The 22,358-nt window shown below is 38.3% G+C and overlaps 1 protein-coding gene, 1 long non-coding RNA gene and 1 pseudogene across 2 annotated transcripts; 1 reads left to right on the plus strand and 2 right to left on the minus strand.

Annotated features, from left to right (window-relative positions):
* Nucleotides 1-1,368: 1,368 nt before the first annotated feature.
* On the minus strand, nt 1,369-9,069 carry LOC145035596 (uncharacterized; annotated as a pseudogene).
* An 893-nt stretch (nt 9,070-9,962) lies between these two features.
* LOC145036678 (uncharacterized) lies at nt 9,963-14,751 on the plus strand. The gene is made up of 4 exons (XR_013678507.1): nt 9,963-10,579; nt 10,944-11,121; nt 11,296-14,201; nt 14,282-14,751. It is a non-coding gene; the product is annotated as an uncharacterized LOC145036678 (long non-coding RNA).
* Nucleotides 14,752-18,483: 3,732 nt separating this feature from the next.
* LOC145036679 (THO complex subunit 4D-like) lies at nt 18,484-21,518 on the minus strand. Its single transcript, XM_078985146.1, has 7 exons — nt 21,259-21,518; nt 20,573-20,806; nt 19,704-19,847; nt 19,550-19,618; nt 19,273-19,457; nt 19,111-19,161; nt 18,484-18,907 (listed from the first exon to the last, which is right to left on the minus strand). The coding sequence occupies exons 2-7, from the start codon at nt 20,753-20,755 to the stop codon at nt 18,718-18,720; spliced, it is 822 nt and encodes a 273-aa protein (XP_078841272.1). The 5' UTR covers nt 20,756-20,806; nt 21,259-21,518; the 3' UTR covers nt 18,484-18,717.
* Nucleotides 21,519-22,358: the final 840 nt, after the last annotated feature.

Below are 22,358 nucleotides of genomic sequence, written 5' to 3' on the forward strand. Positions count from 1 at the left end.
GACACCAAGTGCAGAAAATGTTATCCGTTGCAAGTTTGAATCTACTGCGTCTGATATTTACCCAGTTGAAGGATAGCAATTGAATCTCATCGAGCATGCAAATTCATATTGAAACCGCTGCCAAATCATTTGAATCCATCCAAATCGCAGGTAATTTATCAACTTGAAACAGATTGGTGCTTATTCTCAAAAGGTATGTATCGGTGTCTTTCCTCATTTTTCTATGTTATCTTCTTCCAACACTCCATTTAGTGACTGTTAATTGTTTGATGAAATGCTTAAAAGATTTTTTTATTTTTGAATGTAACGCCACATCAGCTGTATGGTTTGTTGGTAGTGCTGCACTTCTATAGTAGTCGCAAAGTGCCACGTCAGCTGTATTATTATAAAAAGATGACCTATCTTTAACCCTTGACATAAATCAAGATAAAGGTAATGAAGTTGAAGGAAACTCCTTTGGAGAAAGGCCATGAATTTATGACAGTAGGATGCATATCGAACACCATGAAAATCTCACACTGAGTAAGAGAGATTCCAAATATAGCAGTAGGATGCATCATGAATTCACTTTCCAGATGCCTATAATGCCACGTCAGCTGTATGAGACCAGATGCATACCAATAACTAAAATCATGTATGTTTTAGTTGAACTATTTAGTTAATTAGTTATCTTGTGTAAATGTTTTAGGCTGTCAAATTTGGAATTCAATAGCTCAAAAGCATTGATATATGATTTTTTTTTCTTTATATTTAAAATTTTCCATCTTTGTAAAGACACATCTCATCTATAAAGCCATGTGTTTGATAAAATTCTCCAATGACATATCTCACAATTAGTTTTGGTTGCTGATCATAAAATCTAGAATAGAAATATATTTTGTATATTTGAATGACTTAGGTGGGGTACAGGTTGTATAATTAACATGATGTACGACCCAAATTATGGCCCATATATCATATTAATTAACCACGTGTTTACCCACATGTTGTGCGAGGATAAAATCGTATAGTAATACTGACAAATATTTTTTTTAAAGTATGACATCGTTATAATAATTATTCATTTTAAAACATGCAACTTACTAGATAAATAAAAATTGAAATCAATATAAAAAGCATACCAACAAAATTTTACAAAATTTCTTGTTTGGGGGATGTATATATGGCGTTGTCCTTGGTTATCAGTGTTGTGTTTTTAGAAGTGTAGTAATCTTCATTGACTTATTTCTTTACTACCACAAACATATGTGAAGTTTCTTAACAAAAAGCCATTCAAATGAATACATATTGGCAGGGTGCATATAGGGAACTTAAGAAAAGTAAAGAACACTGAAAGTACACTATATTGATCAGGCAACAGATGCCAATTCAAAGCAGATCCTTCATTAATCGATTTGAAACTTGTTGCATTGTTGGTCTTTCAAGTGGATTGGAGTTCAAACATACTCTTGCGAGACTCAGAACCAACCTAACTTGTTTCTCAACTTGGGATGAGGGAGGAGGTATCCGACTATCTTCCACATTTTCTGGCATCAGATAATGTTGGTAAAGATGTTACGAGATCTCCTGGATGCTTTCCCATTATAACTTCTAGTACAACAACTCCAAAGCTATACACATCACATTTCTCATTTCCCACCATCGTATAAGCAAGCTCTACATCCAAAGGAACATGAGATAAAAACAAAAAAAGATATATCAACCCACAAGACTCTGACATAGATACATATATGTGCCTATAATTATTTATATATATCATGAAACTTAAGAAGATGTAGATGTACAATCACAAGATTGTGTTACCTGGCGCAATATAACCATATGTGCCTGCAATTGCGGTCCAGTTGGATGAATCGAGCTTTAATAGCTTGGATGTGCCAAAATCAGAAATATGTGCTTCGTAATCAGAGTCAAGAAGAATGTTGGCTATGGATACGTCTCTATGAATTATAGGGAGTGAGCAGTCATGATGCATATAAGCCAAACCATCAGCTATACCCTTTACAATATTTACCCTTTTCAACCAATCCAATTCTTTTGCTAAGACATCGCTTCTTAAGATGGATCCAAGGCTTCCTCTTTCAAGGTATTCATAAATCAAAAATAAGTAGCAAACATGGGAGCAATATCCATAGAGTTTCACTATGTTTCAATGCCTTATGTTTGTTAATGCTCGTACCTCGTTAAGGAATCCATTGTGATCAACATTCTCAGATGATGAGTGAAGTTTCTTGACAGTCTTAGCGAGAGATATTTTGTATATGTATTTATGTAATTGATGGTGTATATCCTTTCCTTTCTTTGAGAAATCCTTTTGTATTTATACGGTTCATTGTTTAATGTAAAGGCAAGGAATTACATTTATCTTTATGGTATCAGAGCCTCTTTTGGCCTAACCCTAAGCCATCGCACCCTTCATAGCAGTCGACCTCTGTTCTTTTCCCCACATCTCCTTCTTTTCTCCTCGACATGCCAGGCGACGCAGCAACCACCAAATCCACATTCCACCCGACATTCACAGTGAGCAACATCAGGAATGCCATACCTCTCATTCTCAACCGGTCTGACGATCACTACCCTTCATGGGTGGAATTCTTCAACATTCACGTTTGTGCTTACAACGTGAAGGATCATATCGATGACAAAGCCCCCAAACCCACCGATGTTGATAAGGACACATGGGATCGTCTTGATGCCCTTGTAAAATCATGGATCTACACCACCATAACACCTGATCTCGCTCACACCATCATGAAACCTGGTGCATCGGCCCTCGACCTTTGGAAGCATCTTCAGGAGATATTTCTTGATAATAAAACCACTCGCACAGTTTACCTCGAGGAACAATTTAACAACACCCATCTCTCTGCCTTCTCTAACATCACTGAATATTGTGCATGCCTCAAGAACCTAGTCGATCAACTAGAAAACGTTGGAAACCCGGTGTCAGAAACGAAGATGGTCCTCCAACTCATCTCCGGTCTCACAAAGGGGGACTACGATACTGTCGCTACCATTATACAACAAACCAACCCCCTTCCCAGCTTTACAAAAGCGTAATCCTCCCTTCTCCTTGAAGAAGCCCGCCGTAACAAACCTAACCCCACCATTCCCCAAGCTCTTGTCACTCAACGGGCTGACTTCGGTACTTCTGAACACTCCAACAACAGCACTAATAACCACACCTCAGGCTACAATGGTTGTGGTCAACACCGGGGTAATCAGCGTGGCGGAGGACGTTGGTCTCGCGGCGGACAACGAGGCGGCAGAGGACGCGGACGTGGTAACGGCAGATTCTCATCGCAACAGACCCCATGGCAATGGCCCGGTTGGTTTCCCCCATACCCCTGGTCCGCCCCACCTTACCCATACCCCACAGCTCCTCATGTTGGAATTATGGGGCCTCGTCCAAACATTCGATTCTCACTCGCACAGCAGCAACATCAAGTTCACACGGATCCACAAGCCAACTTTGCCTCAGAATCACAATCGACCCACTCCAGCCAGATGGCACCAACCGAACTTGCACAAGCATTCCAAACCATGCACATGCAACCACCTGATAGCTCATGGTATATGGATACAGGATCAACCTCCCACCTCACTAGCGATGCTGGTAAGCTCTCTAATCTCTCTCGTTTTAATAAAGATAATTATATTTTGGTTGGTAATGGCCATCGAGTTCCAGTTTTTGGCTATGGGAATGCAATCACCTCATACCTCAATCACCCTTATCGCCTAAACAATGTTTGCCTTGTCCCTAACATCATCAAAAACCTTGTTGTTGTGAAACAATTTACTCGTGAAAATAATACATCTGTTGAATTTGACCCATTCGGTTTTACTGTGAAGGATCTAATCACGAAGAAACATATCACCCGGTGTGACAGCCCTGGCGATCTCTATCCTCTCACACCCTCACTTACCAACGAGCACCCACCTGTCGCTTTTTATACGGAGTCTCCAAATATGTGGCACAACCGTCTTGGTCATCCTGCTGTCTTTACTTTACAATATTTAAATTCATGTCTTTCTTTTTCTAGCTCTAAAAATACTTTGTTTTCATGTAATGCTTGCTCGTTTGGAAAACATTGTCAATTACCCTTTAATGATTCTGTTTATGTTACCTATTTACCCTTTGATATCATTCATGCTGATATATGGACATCACCTGTTAAAAGTAAACTCAACCATAACTACTACCTTGTGTTACTTGATGTTTTTTCACACTATATTTGGACGTTTCCCATTAAAGCCAAATCTGAAACTTTTCTGCTCCTCGCGCAATTCTATAAATATGTCCAAACTCAGTTTTCCACCAACATTAAATCCTTTCAGTGCGACAATGGATGTGAATTTCACAATGCAGCCTTCACACGGTTTTGTAACACCAATGGTGTTCACCTTCGATTCACATGCCCATACACCTCCTCCCATAATGGCAAAGCAGAACGTATAATTTGCACCCTAAATAACATGGTCCAAACATCTTTAATTCATGCATCCCTACCACCCTCTTTTTGGAACTATGCGATCCATACAGCCACATATCTGACCAACATCCTCCCATCACGTGTCATTGGTAACAAAACACCAACTCAAATTCTTTACCTTCGTACCCCCACATATAAACATTTACGAACATTTGGGTGTCTATGTTACCCTAACACCACATCCACCATCCCCCACAAACTAGCCACACGATCCCTCCCGTTTATATTCCTTGGGTATCCCGACAATCATCGTGGTTATCTATGCCTACCACTCGATAACTCCAAACCACTAATCTCTCGCCATGTCACTTTTCATGAACACATTTTCCCTTATTCTAATATTGCAAAATATCGAGCTGAATCCTATAAGTTTCTAGATGCAAACGACCCATCACCATACTTAATTCACCCTCAACTTATCCCAACGAATACAACACAACCCTACCCACCACCTTCACCCCCACCCTTACCTCAAACTTCTCCACAACTCTCACCTCCACCTTCCCCACCTCCCTCACCACCATCACCGCCGATTATCCCTAACCCTCCACCATCCTCTCACATGTATACACGATCTAAAAGTGGAATTGTCAAACCAAACCCCAAATACACACTCCACACTCAACAAATATCCCTAATCCCATCCAACCCAAGGGTCGCTTTGCAAGATCAAAACTGGCTCGATGCTATGACTACTGAATATAATGCTTTATTGAAACAGGGAACATGGGATCTTGTGCCTAGACCATCCGATCACAATGTTATTCGCTTTCACTGGTTATTTCGGCACAAGTTTAAGGCAGATGGCACTTTGGAGCGCTACAAGGCACAACTTGTAGTGAATGGAAAAACACAAGAAGTTGGTATTGATTGCGATGAAACCTTCAGCCCGGTTGTAAAACCTGCCACTATTCGTACTGTTCTTAGTCTTGCCATGGCACGAGATTGGGATGTACATCAATTGGATGTGAAAAACGCTTTCTTACATGGTCAATTGAAGGAAACCGTATACATGCACCAGCCACCTGGTTTTTTTAACACCCGTTATCCGGACCATGTTTGCAAATTAAAGAAATCCTTGTATGGGTTGAAACAGGCACCGCGTGCATGGTATCAACGATTCGCATCTTATTTACTAACTATTGGATTTGTGTGCAGCAAGAGTGACAATTCCTTATTTATCTACCAAAAACAACATGATACCGCTTATCTACTATTGTATGTCGATGACATAGTGTTAGCTACCTCATCTACAACACTCAAGACTTGGCTCCTCGGTGCTCTAAAACGGGAATTCGACATGACTGATCTTGGCCCGCTTTCTTACTTCCTTGGAATTGATGTCACGCGCACCAAGAACACCATGTTCTTATCTCAACGCAAATACATTGACGAAATCCTCAAACGTGCCAACATGGAAACATGCAAACCAGTCACCACTCCCGTTGACACTAATTCCAAACTAAGTCTTCATGCTGGTGATCCTGTGGCTGATCCATCTCTATATCGGAGTCTTGCGGGAGCTCTCCAATATCTTACATTCACATGTTCGGACATTGCATACGCCATGCAACAGATCTGCCTCTTTATGCACGCTCCGAAAATCGGCCACTTTAATGCCTTAAAACGGATTATATGGTACATCAAAGGCACCCCAGATCATGGTCTCACGTTATTTTCCTCACCTTCCACTCAGTTAGTGTCCTATACTGATGCTGATTGGGGCGGTTGCCCGGATACCCGCCGCTCCACATCCGGATATTGCGTTTTTCTCGGTGACAATCTCATCTCATGGTCTGCTAAACGTCAAGCCACTCTTTCAAGGTCAAGTGCTGAAGCCGAATACTGTGGTGTTGCTAATGTCGTTGCTGAAGCCTGTTGGCTTCGCAACCTTCTTCTCGAACTACACACCCCTCTGAAACGTGCCACGATCGTCTATTGTGACAATGTCTCTGCTGTCTATTTATCCAGTAATCCTGTGCAACACCAACGTACCAAGCACATTGAAATGGATATACACTTTGTTCGTGAAAAGGTCGCTATTGGTCAGATTCGAGTTCTTCATATTCCATCTACTTATCAATATGCTGACATCTTTACTAAAGGTCTTCCGCGACAGCTATTTCTCGATTTTAGACACAGTCTCAGCGTCCGTCTTCCTCCCGCTAAGACTGAGGGGGACTCTTAGCGAGAGATATTTTGTATATGTATTTATGTAATTGATGGTGTATATCCTTTCCTTTCTTTGAGAAATCCTTTTGTATTTATACGGTTCATTGTTTAATGTAAAGGCAAGGAATTACATTTATCTTTAGACAGCTACCACATTGTTAGGTTGTAGCTCAGCTTTGTACACAGTCCCATATCCTCCCGTCCCAATGGAGTATGCTTCATCGAAATCAGTTGTTGCTTTCAAGAATTCAGCATACACCAGTTTTCCATCAAAACTTGTGACAGAGAAATAATCACCACTTTGTTTGTCCGGTGGTTTTTGTGGAGACTTTTTCTGTTGTTGTTGATAAGCAATGAGGCCATACATGAATACACCAACTAAAACAGTCCAAACAAGGGGGAGTGTAATTACAAGGATGAGCTTGTGATGAAAGGGATCATTTTTCTTCTTCATAATCTGACTTGGACAAAGTTTCAGTCCAGTATTATTCCCACACAAATTTGGATTGCTTTCAATGGACGCATTCACAAAGTTGGCGTAAGGGGGGACTAGACCGGACAGCTTATTGAAACAAAGGTTGATATCAATACCGTTAGGCAAACTTGTAAAAGTGTCATGAATGGAACCAGATAGTCTATTGTGAGAAAGATCCAATTTTTGCAAACTCTGCAAACTTTGAACTTCAGATGGTATCTCTTTCATGAGAAAATTATGAGATAAATCAAGTTCCGTAAGATGAACTAATTTGCCAATCTCGGATGGAATTTTCTCAATGAGCTTGTTATTACTAAGATTCAAGCAGTGGAGGTGTGCCCATTGATCTATACTTCTTGGAATTGTCCCATTCAATCTATTTTTGGATAGATCGAGTACTTCAAGGACTTCACAAAATCCAAGCTCTAGAGGTATACCACCTGAAAGTTGGTTGCCAGATAAGTACAATTCCAACATAAGTATCATCTTCCCAAACTCCTTTGGGATCTCACCAACCAAATGATTTGAAAACAGATTAAGTCTTCGTAGTTGAGTTAAATTTCCAAATTCTGGAGGAAGAGAACCAGTAATTTGATTGTTGTTCACATGAAAGTCCGTGAGATACTTCAATTTCCCAAGTTCACTAGGAATGGGGCCAGCAAGCTCATTTTCATGCATATAAAGTTGATTTAAAGATGTCAAATTACCAAATGATGAAGGAATAAAACCACTAAGCTGATTTCTACCCACCAAAAGATGTGTGAGAGACTTCAATATCCCAATTTCACTAGGAATGGGACCAGATAATTTATTCTAACTAGGGACAACCATTGTATGTTGCTCCAATTTGCTAGTGATGAAGGAATAGAACCATTAAGTTGATTATCACGCACAGCTAGATGGATGAGAGACTTCAAATTCCCAAGTTCAATAGGAATGGGACCTGAGAGATGATTCTAGTGCAAATAAAGGACATTCAAAGATGTCAAATCACCCAATGATGAAGGAATAGAGCCATTAAGTTGATTCTCACTCACAGCAAGATGGGTGAGAGACTTCAAATTCCCAAGTTCTACATGAATGGGACCAAAGAGTTGATTTTGAAACAAATAAAGGAAATTCAAAGATGTCAAATGACCCAATGATGAAGGAATAGAACCATTAAGTTGATTGACGCTCAATTGAAGATCAGTGAGAGACTTCAGATTCCCAAGTTCAACTGGTACAAATAAAGGAGATTCAAAGATGTTAAATTACCCAATGATGATGGAATAGAACCACTAAGTAGATTTTTGTACACCGTAAGATGAGTGAGAGACTTCAGATTTCCAAGTTCAATAGGAATGGGACCAGAGAGTTGATTTTGATGCAAACAAAGGACAATCAAAGGTGTCAAATCACCCAATGATGAAGGAATTGAGCCAGATATATTGTTGAGATTAGGTACAAGATGGATAGTTGGTGCAGGGTTCCAATTTCAGGTGGGATTACTCCAGAAAACTTATTCTTTGTAAAATCAAGATATACAAGTTTGGACAAAAGTTGGATTTCTTGTGGGATGGGGCCAAAGAAGTTGTTTAGACTGAGATCAAAATGCGTAAGATTGTGTAGCAAAGAGAATGGAAATTGATGAAGCGTACCCTTTAATCCAGATGATGTGAGGTTTAGCCTCTGAATGCTCCCATCAGCATTGCAAACTACTCCAAACCAATAAGTGCATGGAACCGATGCACTGGAATTCAAAAGGATGGGAATCCTTGAAGAGAGCAAGGATTTTTTTGGGATTTCAAGGCTTGCTTTCCATTTAAGAAGAGCATCGGCTTCCTCCAAAGAAGCAGAAGTGAAATTTGGTATCGGGGAGAGTGTGATGATAAGTAGAGTTATAGAGAAAAATAACAAGTTTGAAGAAGACATTATTTGTTTTGTCATGTTTCTTTCAATAAAAAAGGAATGGTTTGCATGTCTTAATTTATACTTGAGCTACCTTGTTCTATTGTTTTCTTTTTCACGTGCTCGAAAAGGAAATTTGGACAATGTCATATTTTTCCACAAGGTGTGTCTTTTGACGTGTCAAAATTTTCCACAAAGGTGTGTACTACACTTTGAATTGTATCTATCTCACATGACATTGATCGTTTTTTTAGAACAATAAAATTCCTTGTAACCCGAAATTTAGCAAGGCGCTAGGATTACGAAATGACAACATGTGGTATTATATGTTATTGTTGGATTTAACAATGTGATAATTAATATAACTTAACTTGATTATTTAGACGTATTTATTTTTGTTTTTTGAGAAATGCTAACAGAAATTTCACTTCGACTGTGTTTTACTTCCTAATTAGTTCTGTAACTAAGACTATTATATAGATGATCCATGTGAAAACTGTGTGAATGGGTCAATGGAGATAGGACATAACATAATGGTCCTTCAAAACACTCTAAAAAAAGAAATGCACATGGTGTGTTCATTGATGGTGTAAATGAGGGAAAACCGTAAATTAGAGAGTATAAATATGAAGATAATTAAATAAAAACTGATTGCTCTTATTGTTCCCTGCATTTATTTCATCTGTTAATTCCTTTTATCTCCTTAAGAGTCTAAAACGTCTCATACTTGAATAGACTTAAAAATGAAGATAACTAAATAAAAAGTGAAATACAACTGTATTATTGTTTGTTTCTCATATTCCCACAACTGATTAGTTTACACAAAACTTTTAAAATTCATCTGCACATCTTTATCTTCAAGTATTAATGACACTATTCACGCCACATCTTTTGTTGGAATAAGAAGTGGAATATAATTTCGATTAAATTGTTAGGCATATTTAATTTTGTTTTCCAAGTAAGTCTGGTCAAAACTTGCATTCCAAAAGCAAACATATCTATCAAACTGATCAATGCTCCCAATTCGGCTGCCAAAAGAAAGGATAAATTATGTCTTGAAACAGAGGCAACACCATGAAAACTACAAACTTTGATGTCTCCAAATTGTAAGAAAGAATTGTGCACATGAAGCTTTGAGATGAAAGCAAAGGCAGCACCAAAAAAAAAAAAAAAAAAAACTGTTGAATTTCGCCAAAGCATCACCAGGGGCAAAATGGTCAAAAGTTGAATCTACTGCCTCTGTTGTTTACCCTGTTGAAGGATAGCAATTGAATCTCATTAAACACTGCATCTTGATCGATGATTAAAAACTCTGGAGTTTTCCAACGAGAGCATATAACTATAGAGCACAAGGCTCCCAACAATTCTACTTTCAGACCCCTGTTTGGAGAAGTACACAACATTCTTGAAGATGAGGGTTTCGACACTCTTAACAAAACCAATTCCAGATTCTAAACCGCAACCAAATCATCTGAATCCTTTATCGAATATGCAAATTCTTATTGAATCCGTCAGAAACCGCTGCCAAATCATTTGAATCCATCGAAATGTGAGTTTAATGAATATTAATTGTTTAGGATCATTCGTACATGCTAGTTGCAAAAATATGAGTCTGATGAATATTAACTGTTTGATGAAATGCGTGAATGGTTTTTTTTTTTTTTTTCTTGAATTTAATGGCAAGTCAGCTTTATGATTCGTTCATAGTGCGTTGTTGTGATTTCATAGAATACTTGAAAACAAAGAATATTTACAGAAAATAAATGGTCTCCAAACATTTGTTAATTCTGCCCTAAAAAGTTGTACACACCCAATACAGAATGAGAGAAGAATAGACGTTCACAGGAAATGGTATTGATATATTAGCTAACATTACACTTTAGAATCTGAACTGGACTTACTTATTTTTGTAGCTACTTAATGTTCTTATGGTGGTGTCCTTGGAAAAACTTGCTGAACGTTATACCAAACTCTATGTCGCTTATGCTCCAACCGAGAGTGATCAAGCATTGCACACTATGTCGCTTAATCCACCGGACAACAATTGGTACCTTGATTCTAGCGCCACATCCCACATTACGAACACACAAGGTAATCTCCCGTCTTCTTTCAACAAGTCTCATTTAAAACATATTATTGTTGGTAATGGCTTCCAAATCCCAATCCATGGTACTGGTCATTCCACCTTACCAACTCCTTTCCCCCCTCTTCAACTAATCACATTCTTTATGCTCCTAACCTAATTACCAATTTACTTTCTGTCAGGCGTTTAACAACTGACAACAACATATCTATTGAGTTTGATCGTTTCGGTTTTCTTGTAAGCGATTTTCAGACCCGGATACCTATAATTCAATGTAACAGCACCGGACCGCTCTACCCCCTCACTTCTCCGCTGCCATCTCAAGTCATACCTCCTTCTACTTTTGCTGCATCGTCTCAAGATGTCTGGCATCGTCGTCTCAGACACCCGGATATAAATTTAATTCGTTGTCTTAAACAAAACAATAGCATTAGTTGTGGAAAATTAAAACCTTCGTCTTCTTTATGTCAGTCTTGTGTTTTTGGCAAGCAAGTTAAACTTCCATTTATTGAATCTAGTTCATTTACATGTTCTGCGTTTGATATTGTTCATAGTGATTTATGGACTTCACCGATTCTAAGTTCGGGTGGTCACCGTTATTACATTTTATTTTTGGATGACTATACAAACTATCTTTGGACATTTCCAATCTCTCAAAAATCACAGGTCTTCTCTACTTTTCTATCCTTCCATGCCCTTGTTAAAACTCAATTTGAACCTACAGTTAAATGCTTACAATGTGACAATGGTACCGAGTATAATAACAACGCCTTCCATAAATTTTGCAGTCACAATGGTGTGACTTTCCGCTTCTCCTGTCCCTATACTTCCCCCCAAAATGGTAAGGCGGAACGCAAAATCTGCTCTATCAACAATATCATACGCACTCTCCTTACCCATTCCTCAGTACCACCTTGTTTTTGGCATCATGCCTTAGAAATGGCTACTTACATTTTGAACATTCTACCTGCCAAAACAAAGAACTTCACCACTCCAACCTATCTTCTCTACAAACATCATCCTACTTACAATCATCTACGTACCTTTGGTTGCCTATTTTTTCCCCTTCACCCCTCCCCCACCATTCACAAACTCGTCAACCGTTCTTCCCCATGTGTTTTTCTAGGGTATCCTTCTAACCATCGGGGGTATAAATGTTTAGACCTCTCATCCAACAAAATAATAATTTTCCATCATGTAGTCTTTGATGAAACTGTCTTTCCTTTCTCAAAACCACAACCATCACCCTCTTCCTATCAATTCCTCCACACCGACCCTCACCCATCTATATGGTGCTCTCAACTTCCTCCTACCACAATCACCCCCCTCTTCATCTCCTATCCATAACCCAACTCCATCTCATACCACAACTACAACTCAGGACAGACCCCCTACGATTCTCATCTATTCACGTCGCTCCAAACAACCAACAGTCCCTTCCCAACCTGTTGATCAGCCCCTTTCACAATCTCAACAACCCTCACAAACTGTCCCCACATCAACAGTACCACCTCCTACTCGTCACCCAATGCAAACCCGAAGTCGGACCGGTACCTCTAAACCTAAAGCTCCAATGAACCTACATACTACCACCCTTTATCCTCTTCCTAAAAATCCATCTGACGCCCTTTCAACTCCCGTTTGGAAGTCTGCCATGATAGATGAATTTAATGCTCTTGTTGAAAATAAGACATGGGAACTTGTTCCTCGTCGACCTCATATGAATGTAATTCGATGTATGTGGATATATAAACATAAAACTAATGCTGACGGGTCCCTTGAACGCTATAAGGCCCGTCTTGTTTGTGATGGCAGGTCTCAACAGGTGGGAATTGATTGTGGTGAAACTTTTAGCCCAGTGGTAAAACCGTCTACTATTCGAACAGTCCTTAGCATTGTTGTCTCTCATTCTTGGCCGATTCACCAACTCGACGTCAAGAATGCTTTCCTTCACGGTCATTTATCTGAAACATTGTTTATGCATCAACCGATTGGGTTCCGAGTAGGGGTGTAAACGAGCCGAGCCGAGCCCGAGCCTGACAAAGCTCGAGCTCGGCTCGTTTAATTTGAGGAAGCTCGAGCTCGATTCGAGCCTTAAAATGAAGCTCGAGCTCGGCTCATGAATAATTTAGTGGGCTCGCGAGCCTAAACGAGCCTCTATGTGTGTGTGTGTGTGTGTGTATATATATATATATATATGTGTGTGTGTGTGTGTGTGTGTATGTATGTATGTATGTATGTATGTATGTATGTGTGTGTGTGTGTATATATATATATATATAGAGAGAGAGAGAGGCTCGTTTAAGCTCGTTTAGGCTCGCGAGCCCATTAATTGAAGCTCGGCTCGAGCTCATTTAATAAACGAGCCTCATATTTAGGCTTGAGCTCGGCTCAGGCTCGTTTAATTCGATCTCGAGTCGAGCTTTTAACGAGTCGATCCCGAGTAGCTCACGAGTAGCTCGGCTCACTTACACCCCTAGTTCCGAGACTCTCGTTTTCCTGATCACGTATGTCGTCTTAAACGGTCCCTCTACGGGTTAAAACAAGCACCGAGGGCTTGGTACCAAAGGTTCACTGATTATGTTCTAACTTTGGGTTTCAAAAACAGTGCATCAGATCACTGTCTATTTATTTATCATCACGGTCAGGAAAAAGCTTACATACTTTTATACGTCGATGACATCATCCTTACTACATCGACCGATTCTCTTGGTAACCGATTGATGGCTCAACTCTCTCATGAATTCGCTATGAAAGATCTCGGTTCTCTAAGTTTTTTTCTTGGGATCGCTGTCTCCAAAACAGCCTCTGGTTTGCATTTATCTCAACAAAAATATGTCTCTGAAATCTTAGAACGGGCAGGAATGTCAAATTGTAAGCCCGTAGCCACACCGGTTGATACATCGGGAAAACTAAGTGCTAATGATGGTCCACTTATTGATGACCCAACTTCTTACTGAAGCTTGGCTGGGGCACTTCAATATTTAACGTTCACAAGACCCGATCTCACATATGTCGTGCAACAAATCTGCCTGTATATGCATGCACCTCGAGCGTCACATCTACATGCACTCAAGCGGATTCTACGGTATGTTCAAGGGACTATCTCATTCGGTCTCACCATTCATAAGTCTCCTGTTACTTCCCTAATAGCCTACACTGATGCAGATTGGGCCGGCTGCCCGGACACTCGACGCTCCACTTTGGGATCTTGCATTTTTCTCGGAAATAATCTACGATCTTGGTCGTCTAAGCGACAAACCACTCTATCCCAATCTAGTACCGAGGCAGAGTACCATGGTGTGGAAAATGTTGTGGCAGAATTGTGTTGGATTCGAAATTTGCTTTTGGAGCTTAATCACCCACATTCCTGCACCTCTATTGTTTATTGTGATAACATTAGCGCAATTTATTTGACAGCCAATCCAGTCCAACATCAGCGAACGAAACACATAGAATTAGACATACATTTTGTTCGGGAGAAGGTTCAACGCAGCCAGGTTCGGGTGTATCATATACCGTCTCGTTATCAAATCGCTGATGTTTTTACTAAAGGACTACCTCGGGTTTTATTTGATGACTTCCGTTCCAGTCTCAACATCTGCTCACCTCCCGTTCGACTGCGGGGATATATTAGACTAGGATATATATATATATATATATATATATATATATATATATATATATATATATATATATGTGTGTGTGTGTGTGTGTGTGTGTGTGTATTATATTTTAAATATATTTGGAGATAAGGCATGTATATAAGGTCCTAAAATAAAGGATCTCAAATTGTATTATATATATCATCAACCAACACAGAAATGGGACAGAATCTTTTGATACGCTTTTAGACTTGTTTCTTAACAAAATGCCATTCAAATGAATACATATTGGCAGGGTGCATATAGGGAACTTAAGAAAAGTAAAGAACACTGAAAGTACATTATATTGATCAGGCAAGAGATGTCAATTCAAAGTAGATCCTTCATTAACAGATTTGAAACATGTTGCATTGTTGGTCTTTCATGTGGATTGGAGTTCAAACATGCTCTCGAGAGACTCAGAACCAACTTAACTTGTTTCTCTACTTCGAATGAGGGAGGAGGTATCCGACTATCTCCCACATTTGTTGGCACCAGATGATCAGCAGACAATGTTGGTAAAGTTGTTAATAGTTCTCCAGGGTGCCTTCCCATTATCACTTCTACTGCAACAACTCCAAAGCTATACACATCGCATTTCTCATTTGCCACCATCATAAAAGCAAGCTCTACATCCAAAGGAACATGAGATAAAAACAAAAAAACACTATATCAACCCACAAGATTCTGACATAGATACATATATGTGCATATACTTATATATATATATATATATATATATATATATATATATATATATATATCATGAAACTTAAGAAGATGTAGAAGTACAATCACACAATTGTGTTACCTGGCGCGATATAACCATATGTGCCTGCAATTACGGTCCAGTTCGATGAGTCTAGCTTTAAAAGCTTGGAGGTCCCAAAATCAGAAATACGTGCCTCATAATCAGAATCAAGAAGGATGTTGGCAATGGAAATGTCTCTATGAATTATAGGAGGTGAGCAGTCGTGATGCATATAAACCAAACCATTAGCTATACCCTTTACAATATTTACTCTTTTTAACCAATCCAATTCTTTTGCTAAGACATCACTTCTTAAGAATGATCCAAGGCTTCCCTTTTCAAGGTATTCATAAATCAAAAATGAGTGGCGAACATGGGAGCAATATCCATAGAGTTTCACTATGTTCCGATGCCTTATGTTCGTTAATGCTCGTACCTCATTAAGGAATCCATTATGATCAACATTCTCAAATGATGAGTGAAGTTTTTTGACAGCTACCATTTTGTTAGGTTGTAGCTCGGCTTTGTACACAATCCCATATCCTCCAATCCCAATGCAGTATGCTTCATCGAAATCATTTGTTGCCCTCAAGATATCAACATACACCACTTTTCCATCAAAACCTGTGATAGAGAAATAATCACCAGTTTCTTCGTCCGATGGTTTTTGAGGAGACTTTTTCTTTTGTTGTTGATAAGCAATAAGGCCATATGTGCATACACCAAGTAAAACAGCCCCGATAAGGGGGAGCGTAATCACAAGGATAAGTTTATGATGAAAAGGATCATTTTTCTTTTTCATAATTTGACTTGGACAAAGTTTCAATCCAGTAATATTCCCACACAAATCTGGATTGCTTTCTACGGACGCATTCACAAAGTTTGCACAATGGGGGACTGGACCTGAAAGCTCATTGTAAGAAAGGTTGATATCAATACCGTTAGGCAAACCTGTAAAAGCATCAGCAATGGAACCAGATAGTCTATTGTGAGAAAGATCCAATTTTTGCAAACTCTGCAAACTTTGTACTTCAGATGGTATCTCTTTCGTGAGAACATTATGAGATAAATCAAGTTCTGTAAGATGAACTAATTTACCAATCTCGGATGGAATTTTCTCACTGATCTTGTTATTACTAAGATTCAAGTAGTGGATTTGTGACCATTGACCGATACTTCTTGAAATCGACCCATTCAATATATTTTTAGATAGATCGAGTACTTCAAGGAGTTCACAAAATCCAAGCTCTAGAGGTATAACACCTGAAAGTTGGTTGCCAGCCAAGTACAATTCCAGCATACTTTTTATCTTCCCAAACTCCTTTGGGATCTCACCAACCAAATGATTCAAACACAGATTAAGTCTTCGTAGTTGAGTTAAATTTCCAAACTCTAGCGGAATAGAACCACTAATTTGATTGTTGTTCACCTGAAAATCAGTGAGAGACTTCAATTTCCCAAGTTCATTAGGAATGGGACCAACAAGCTCATTGTGATGCATATAAAGGAGATTTAAAGATCTCAAATCACTAAATGATGAAGGAATAAAACCACTAAGATGATTTCCTCTCACCGAAAGATGAGTGAGAGACTTCAACTTCCCAATTCCACTAAGAATGGGACCAGATAACTTATTAACACTGAGGATTAGCGACTGTAGGTTGCTGAGGTTTACTAGTGATGAAGGAATAGAACCACTAAGTTGATTGTCGCCCACATCAAGCTCGACAAGAGACTTCAAATTCTCAAGTTCAATAGGAATGGGACCAGTGAGTTGATTTAGGAACAAATAAAGTACATTCAAAGATGTCAAATTACCCAATGATGAAGGAATGGAACCACTAAGTTGATTTTCACCCACATCAAGTTTATTGAGAGACTTCAAATTACCAAGTTCAATGGGAATATGACCAGATAGCTGATTTCCATACAAATAAAGGATATTCAAAGATGTCAAATTACCCAATGATGAAGGAATAGAACCACTAAGTTGATTGTTGTACACCTTACACTCGGTGAGAGACTTCAAATTCCCAAGTTCAATGGGAATGGGACCAGAGATGTTGTTTGAGTGTAAGTACAAGATGGTTAGTTGGTGCATGTTTCCTATTTCGGGTGGTATTACTCCAGAAAACTTATTCTTTGAAAAATCAAGATATACAAGTTTGGACAAAAGTTGGATTTCTGGTGGAATGGGGCCAAAGAAGTTGTTTAGATTGAGATTAAAATACGTAAGATTGTGTAGCAAAGAGAATGAAAATCGATGAAGCGTACCCATTAATCCAGATGATGTGAGGTTCAACTTCTGAATGCTCCCACCAGCATTGCAAACTACTCCAAACCAAGAAGTGCATGGAACAGACGCACTAGAATTCAAAGGGATGGAAATCCATGAAGAGAGCAATGAGTTTTTTGGGATTTCAAGGCTTGCTTTCCATTTAAGAAGAGCATTAGCTTCCTCCAAAGATCCAGAAGTGAAATTTGGTATCACGGAGAATGTGATGATAAGTAGACTTATAGAGAAAAGTAACAAGTTTGAAGAAGACATTATTTTACTTTCAATAACAAAAGGAATGGTTTGCTTGTCTTAACTTATACTTGAGCTACCATGTTCTACTGTTTTCTTTTTCACATGCTCGAAAGGGAAATTTAGACAATGTCAAATTTTTCCACAAGGCATGTCTTTTAACATGTCAAAATTTTCCACAAAGGTGTGTACTACACTTAAAATTGCAGGTGTGAATTAGGGAAAACCGGAAAAGAATATAAATATGAAGATAATTATATAAAAAGTGAAATACAACTGTATTATTGTTTGTTTCTCATTTTTCCACAACTGCTTATTTACACAAGTCTTTAGAATTTTTCTGCACACCCCATTTCGTGATCAATTCCTTTTCTTTGGGTCCTTATCTTCACATATCAGCGACAGAATTACAATTATGGTTGTTTTTCAAGTACTTGTAATAAAAAGATTCTTTCCAAAAGCAAACATACCTATCAAATTGATCAAGAAAACTATAAACTTTGATGTCTCCACATCATAACAGTTGAATTTCATCAAAGCAACACCAGGGGCAATTTGGTCAGAAGTTGAATCGAAAAGATTAAAAACACACTGTTGCAAAACCAAATACGCTTTTTGTACACAACTAATCAAATATTAAATCTACTTGTATTTTTAAGTACTTGGTGTTTCCATAGCCTTATTAGGTCTGCATGGCATGATACTTCTCCAATTCCTTATCAAGTTCATCAACTGACTTGTCACCCCCCGCCACCTTCCTCCCTCTTCCCCGCCCACGACCACCACCACCGCCACCACGCCCACCACCGCCGCCACGCTTGTTTACAACACCACCACCACGGCTATTCTTTATGCCACCACGGTTTCTCTGACTACATCACATAATTACAAAAAAAAAAAAAGATTAATTACTACACAAATAATTTTATGATTAGAAATATGGCTTAACGCTACAAATAGCAACTTACTTCTAGAATTTATTTTTTTCCAATTAAGGAATCATACTAAAAAATCTACCCAATTATAGCATTATAACCCTAAATATTGATCTGGTATAATAAACAATAAACCCTACCCAGATGTACGATTAAATGCACTCCCTCCTCTTCCACGAGCTACTCCAGGCCTGCAATGCAAACGCACCCGATTTTACAAAACAGAACTTCTATAAATAAATAAAAAAAGCAAAGGACAAAAAAGTAATTTCATATAATCATGTATGAGAAAGATAACTTACATCATGACAACTGTCCTCTGTCCATTTACTCCTCCAACCAGATTGACACGTGGCGAAAGAGGAGCATCCGACTTTGACCCTACAATCTCAATCTTCATTGGCTTCCCATCCAACTGTACATTGTTGTAACGTTTAAACGCTTGAAATGCATCATTTCTTCTTGCAAATATCACTTCAGCTGTTCCCTAAAACAAAATTAACAAAAACATTTTTTTTTAATAAACAAACTATATACTTTTTTTAATTAAAGAACTTGATACTCTTTAGTTATACTTACATTTGGACGACCACTTTTGTCATAATGAATCGCATATCTATTCAGCTCTCCAATCTCAGAAAACAGTTCCTGTGGTGGGAACCAAACCAATTGTTAAACTTAACGAAAAAATAAGAAAAGAAAAGAAATTGTTAATAGTTGGAAGCTGTGTTACCCTTATATCTTCATTGGTGACTCCAATGTCTAAATTGGAGACATATAATTTTGCAGCATTATCCAATCCTGGTAGACCCGCTGCTTTGAGGCTGTCTTCCAACAAATCACGCCTCCATGGCAAAGGCTTGGGTCTGCGAAAAGACTGATGCGGGCATGCCACGTGTCAGCATATTATAATACAAAAAAAGTTTCACCATTCTTCATGACCTATAATCAATTATCATGATTCATGATGTATCTAGAACTAATCCGGATCATTTTTTTTAAATAAAGACTGGATCTTGAGATTTCATTATTAAAAAAAGTTGACCTATCTTTAACACTTGACATAAATCAAGATACAGGTAAGGAAGTTGAAGACTAAACCCACTCCTTATAACATGTGAAAATGTCCTTTGCAGAAACACCATGAACATAGGATAGTTGGATGCATCTTCAACGCCATAAAAATCTCACTAAGAGTATGAGAGATTCCAAATATAGCAGTAGGATGCATCATGAACTCCCTTTCCAGACATCCACAAAATTAAAGTGACCATGATTAATTAGTAATGATCATTGATCAGTGAAGCCCCTTTACATCATAAGATAGGATACAACTTCTGGAATCATCAAGTAAGTCGTGTAAGATCCAGAGAACAACTCATTATCAGAATCCATGAACATCATTAGGTGATAATTCTTTGGTGGTGAATGGTGATGCCAAAATGAACTTCTCCATCAACATTATACACTGTGTCATGACATATACCCCTTACACTTTGTAATTTGAAAAAGAGATGTAATGATTAGTCCTCAAGTTTGTGTTTGAAATCAGAGTCTGAATCAAATGCATAAGGATAAGATATCCATAATTGTGGAGCTTGCCTTGGCAATGGTGTGAGCTGATGGCCGAGCAGAGTTCACCCTGAGGGGGCCTTTGCGAGGTGGCCCTGTGGCTGTGGGTCTTCCTTGTCCACGCCCACGCCGGGCCCTACCTCGCCCTCTACCTCTCTCAGTATTGCGCCTGCTTTTAATCATATCATCAAGTGACATATCCAAAGATGCCATTACAAAATAGGCTTTGCAACCTTGCTTTTAGTCTTCAGTGATAGAAAAATCCTGTCAAAATGGAGAAGGACTGGTCAACCACCACATTATGTTCTCAATCATGTCGTGAAATCTAAGTCTAACAATATGAGAGTAACTACGATCCTTGATCTGACATTTGAACTATCAGCATACAGAAATTTCATTAAAAAACCTATGTATCGAAATTATGAATGTTTAATATGCTAATTATCATTCCACTAGTGTTCGTATGAGAAGATCTGGTAATAATACAAGACCGATCTCCGATTCCCAGGCTTACATGGATAAAGAACAAATCCATATCCAAGCTTAGATAAAAAAGACGACGTTCGTCATAACACGTATGACCAATAGCTAATACTTATAAAAACAACGATAAACAACAGATCAAAATCAGAACAGCAAAATCGATTTAACGTGTATCCTGATCTGCGTATATGGTTCTATACGTATAAATAAATCAATACGTGAAAGAAATTTACCTGAATCAAATAGATATGAATAGATCTTTGAATTTAGGGTACGAACTGCGACAAAGAACCGATTGCCGAAAACGTACGCAGACAAGGAGAGAGGTTAGAGGAAGAAAAGGATGATGAAATTGAAGATGTTGAAGAAAGGGGCATATAGATCTTAGATCGATCGTGAAGAGAGATTGGAGAGATCTGTTTGGGGAATAGAAATATAGAATTAGGGTTCGATTTTTACTTTGATTTCGATTGGCGAAAAGATGTTCTGAATTTTGACGAAGAAGATAAGGGTAATAGCGAATAAGGCGTTTGGGCCTCTATTGGGCCACAATAAATAGCTTTCTTAAGCCATTTTTATTTCCAATTTTTTAGAACATTATCATATAGGTTTTTCCAATCTTTTTTATTCCTTTCTATAATTAAATAATTATTGAAATTGATTTAAGTTAAGATTCGTAAATATATATAAGTACTGGAGGACCTTTATAAATATTTACTCTGTATCTTAATAATAACATAGATGCTTATTTAGTTATGCGTTAAATCATTAAGAAACGATTCGAGAGCTTCTATATATCTGGTGAACCATGCTACATTATACTAATTCAAGTCACAAATTTTATTGATATAAGCCAAGTGAACAAATTAAAGTAAATGAGTAGTGGAATACATGGAATGGATGGGTATGTATATTGCATCGATATGATGTTTAGCAACCAAACAGCATTTATGATGGTAAAATTCTGCAACGTTAAACAAATTGTGAAACATTTGATTGTGTTATGTCTAATAAATCAAGATTTTTCTAAAGTTTATGCCACATGTGAATTGGGATATATTATCACCTAAATACAAAATTAACATGGCTCAAAATAACCACTGTTGGATAATTATGGGACCACTTCATAAATATGTACGATATATTTTTAAATCCAATTATTATGGTAAGAATATAAATTGTTGATGGACCGATTTATAGAATATTCACTTACCTTGTGGACTGAGTTCCCGGTTTGATTCAAAATCCTCAAGATTCCTTTCATTTATCACATTAGGTATATCTCCATCTATATATATGTGATGAGGAGCAATCAAGACACACGAAAATACAC

Source organism: Lactuca saligna, chromosome 3 (genome assembly GCF_052625555.1).
Source record: "Lactuca saligna cultivar CGN05327 chromosome 3, ASM5262555v1, whole genome shotgun sequence".
NCBI classification, from domain to species: Eukaryota; Viridiplantae; Streptophyta; class Magnoliopsida; order Asterales; family Asteraceae; genus Lactuca; species Lactuca saligna.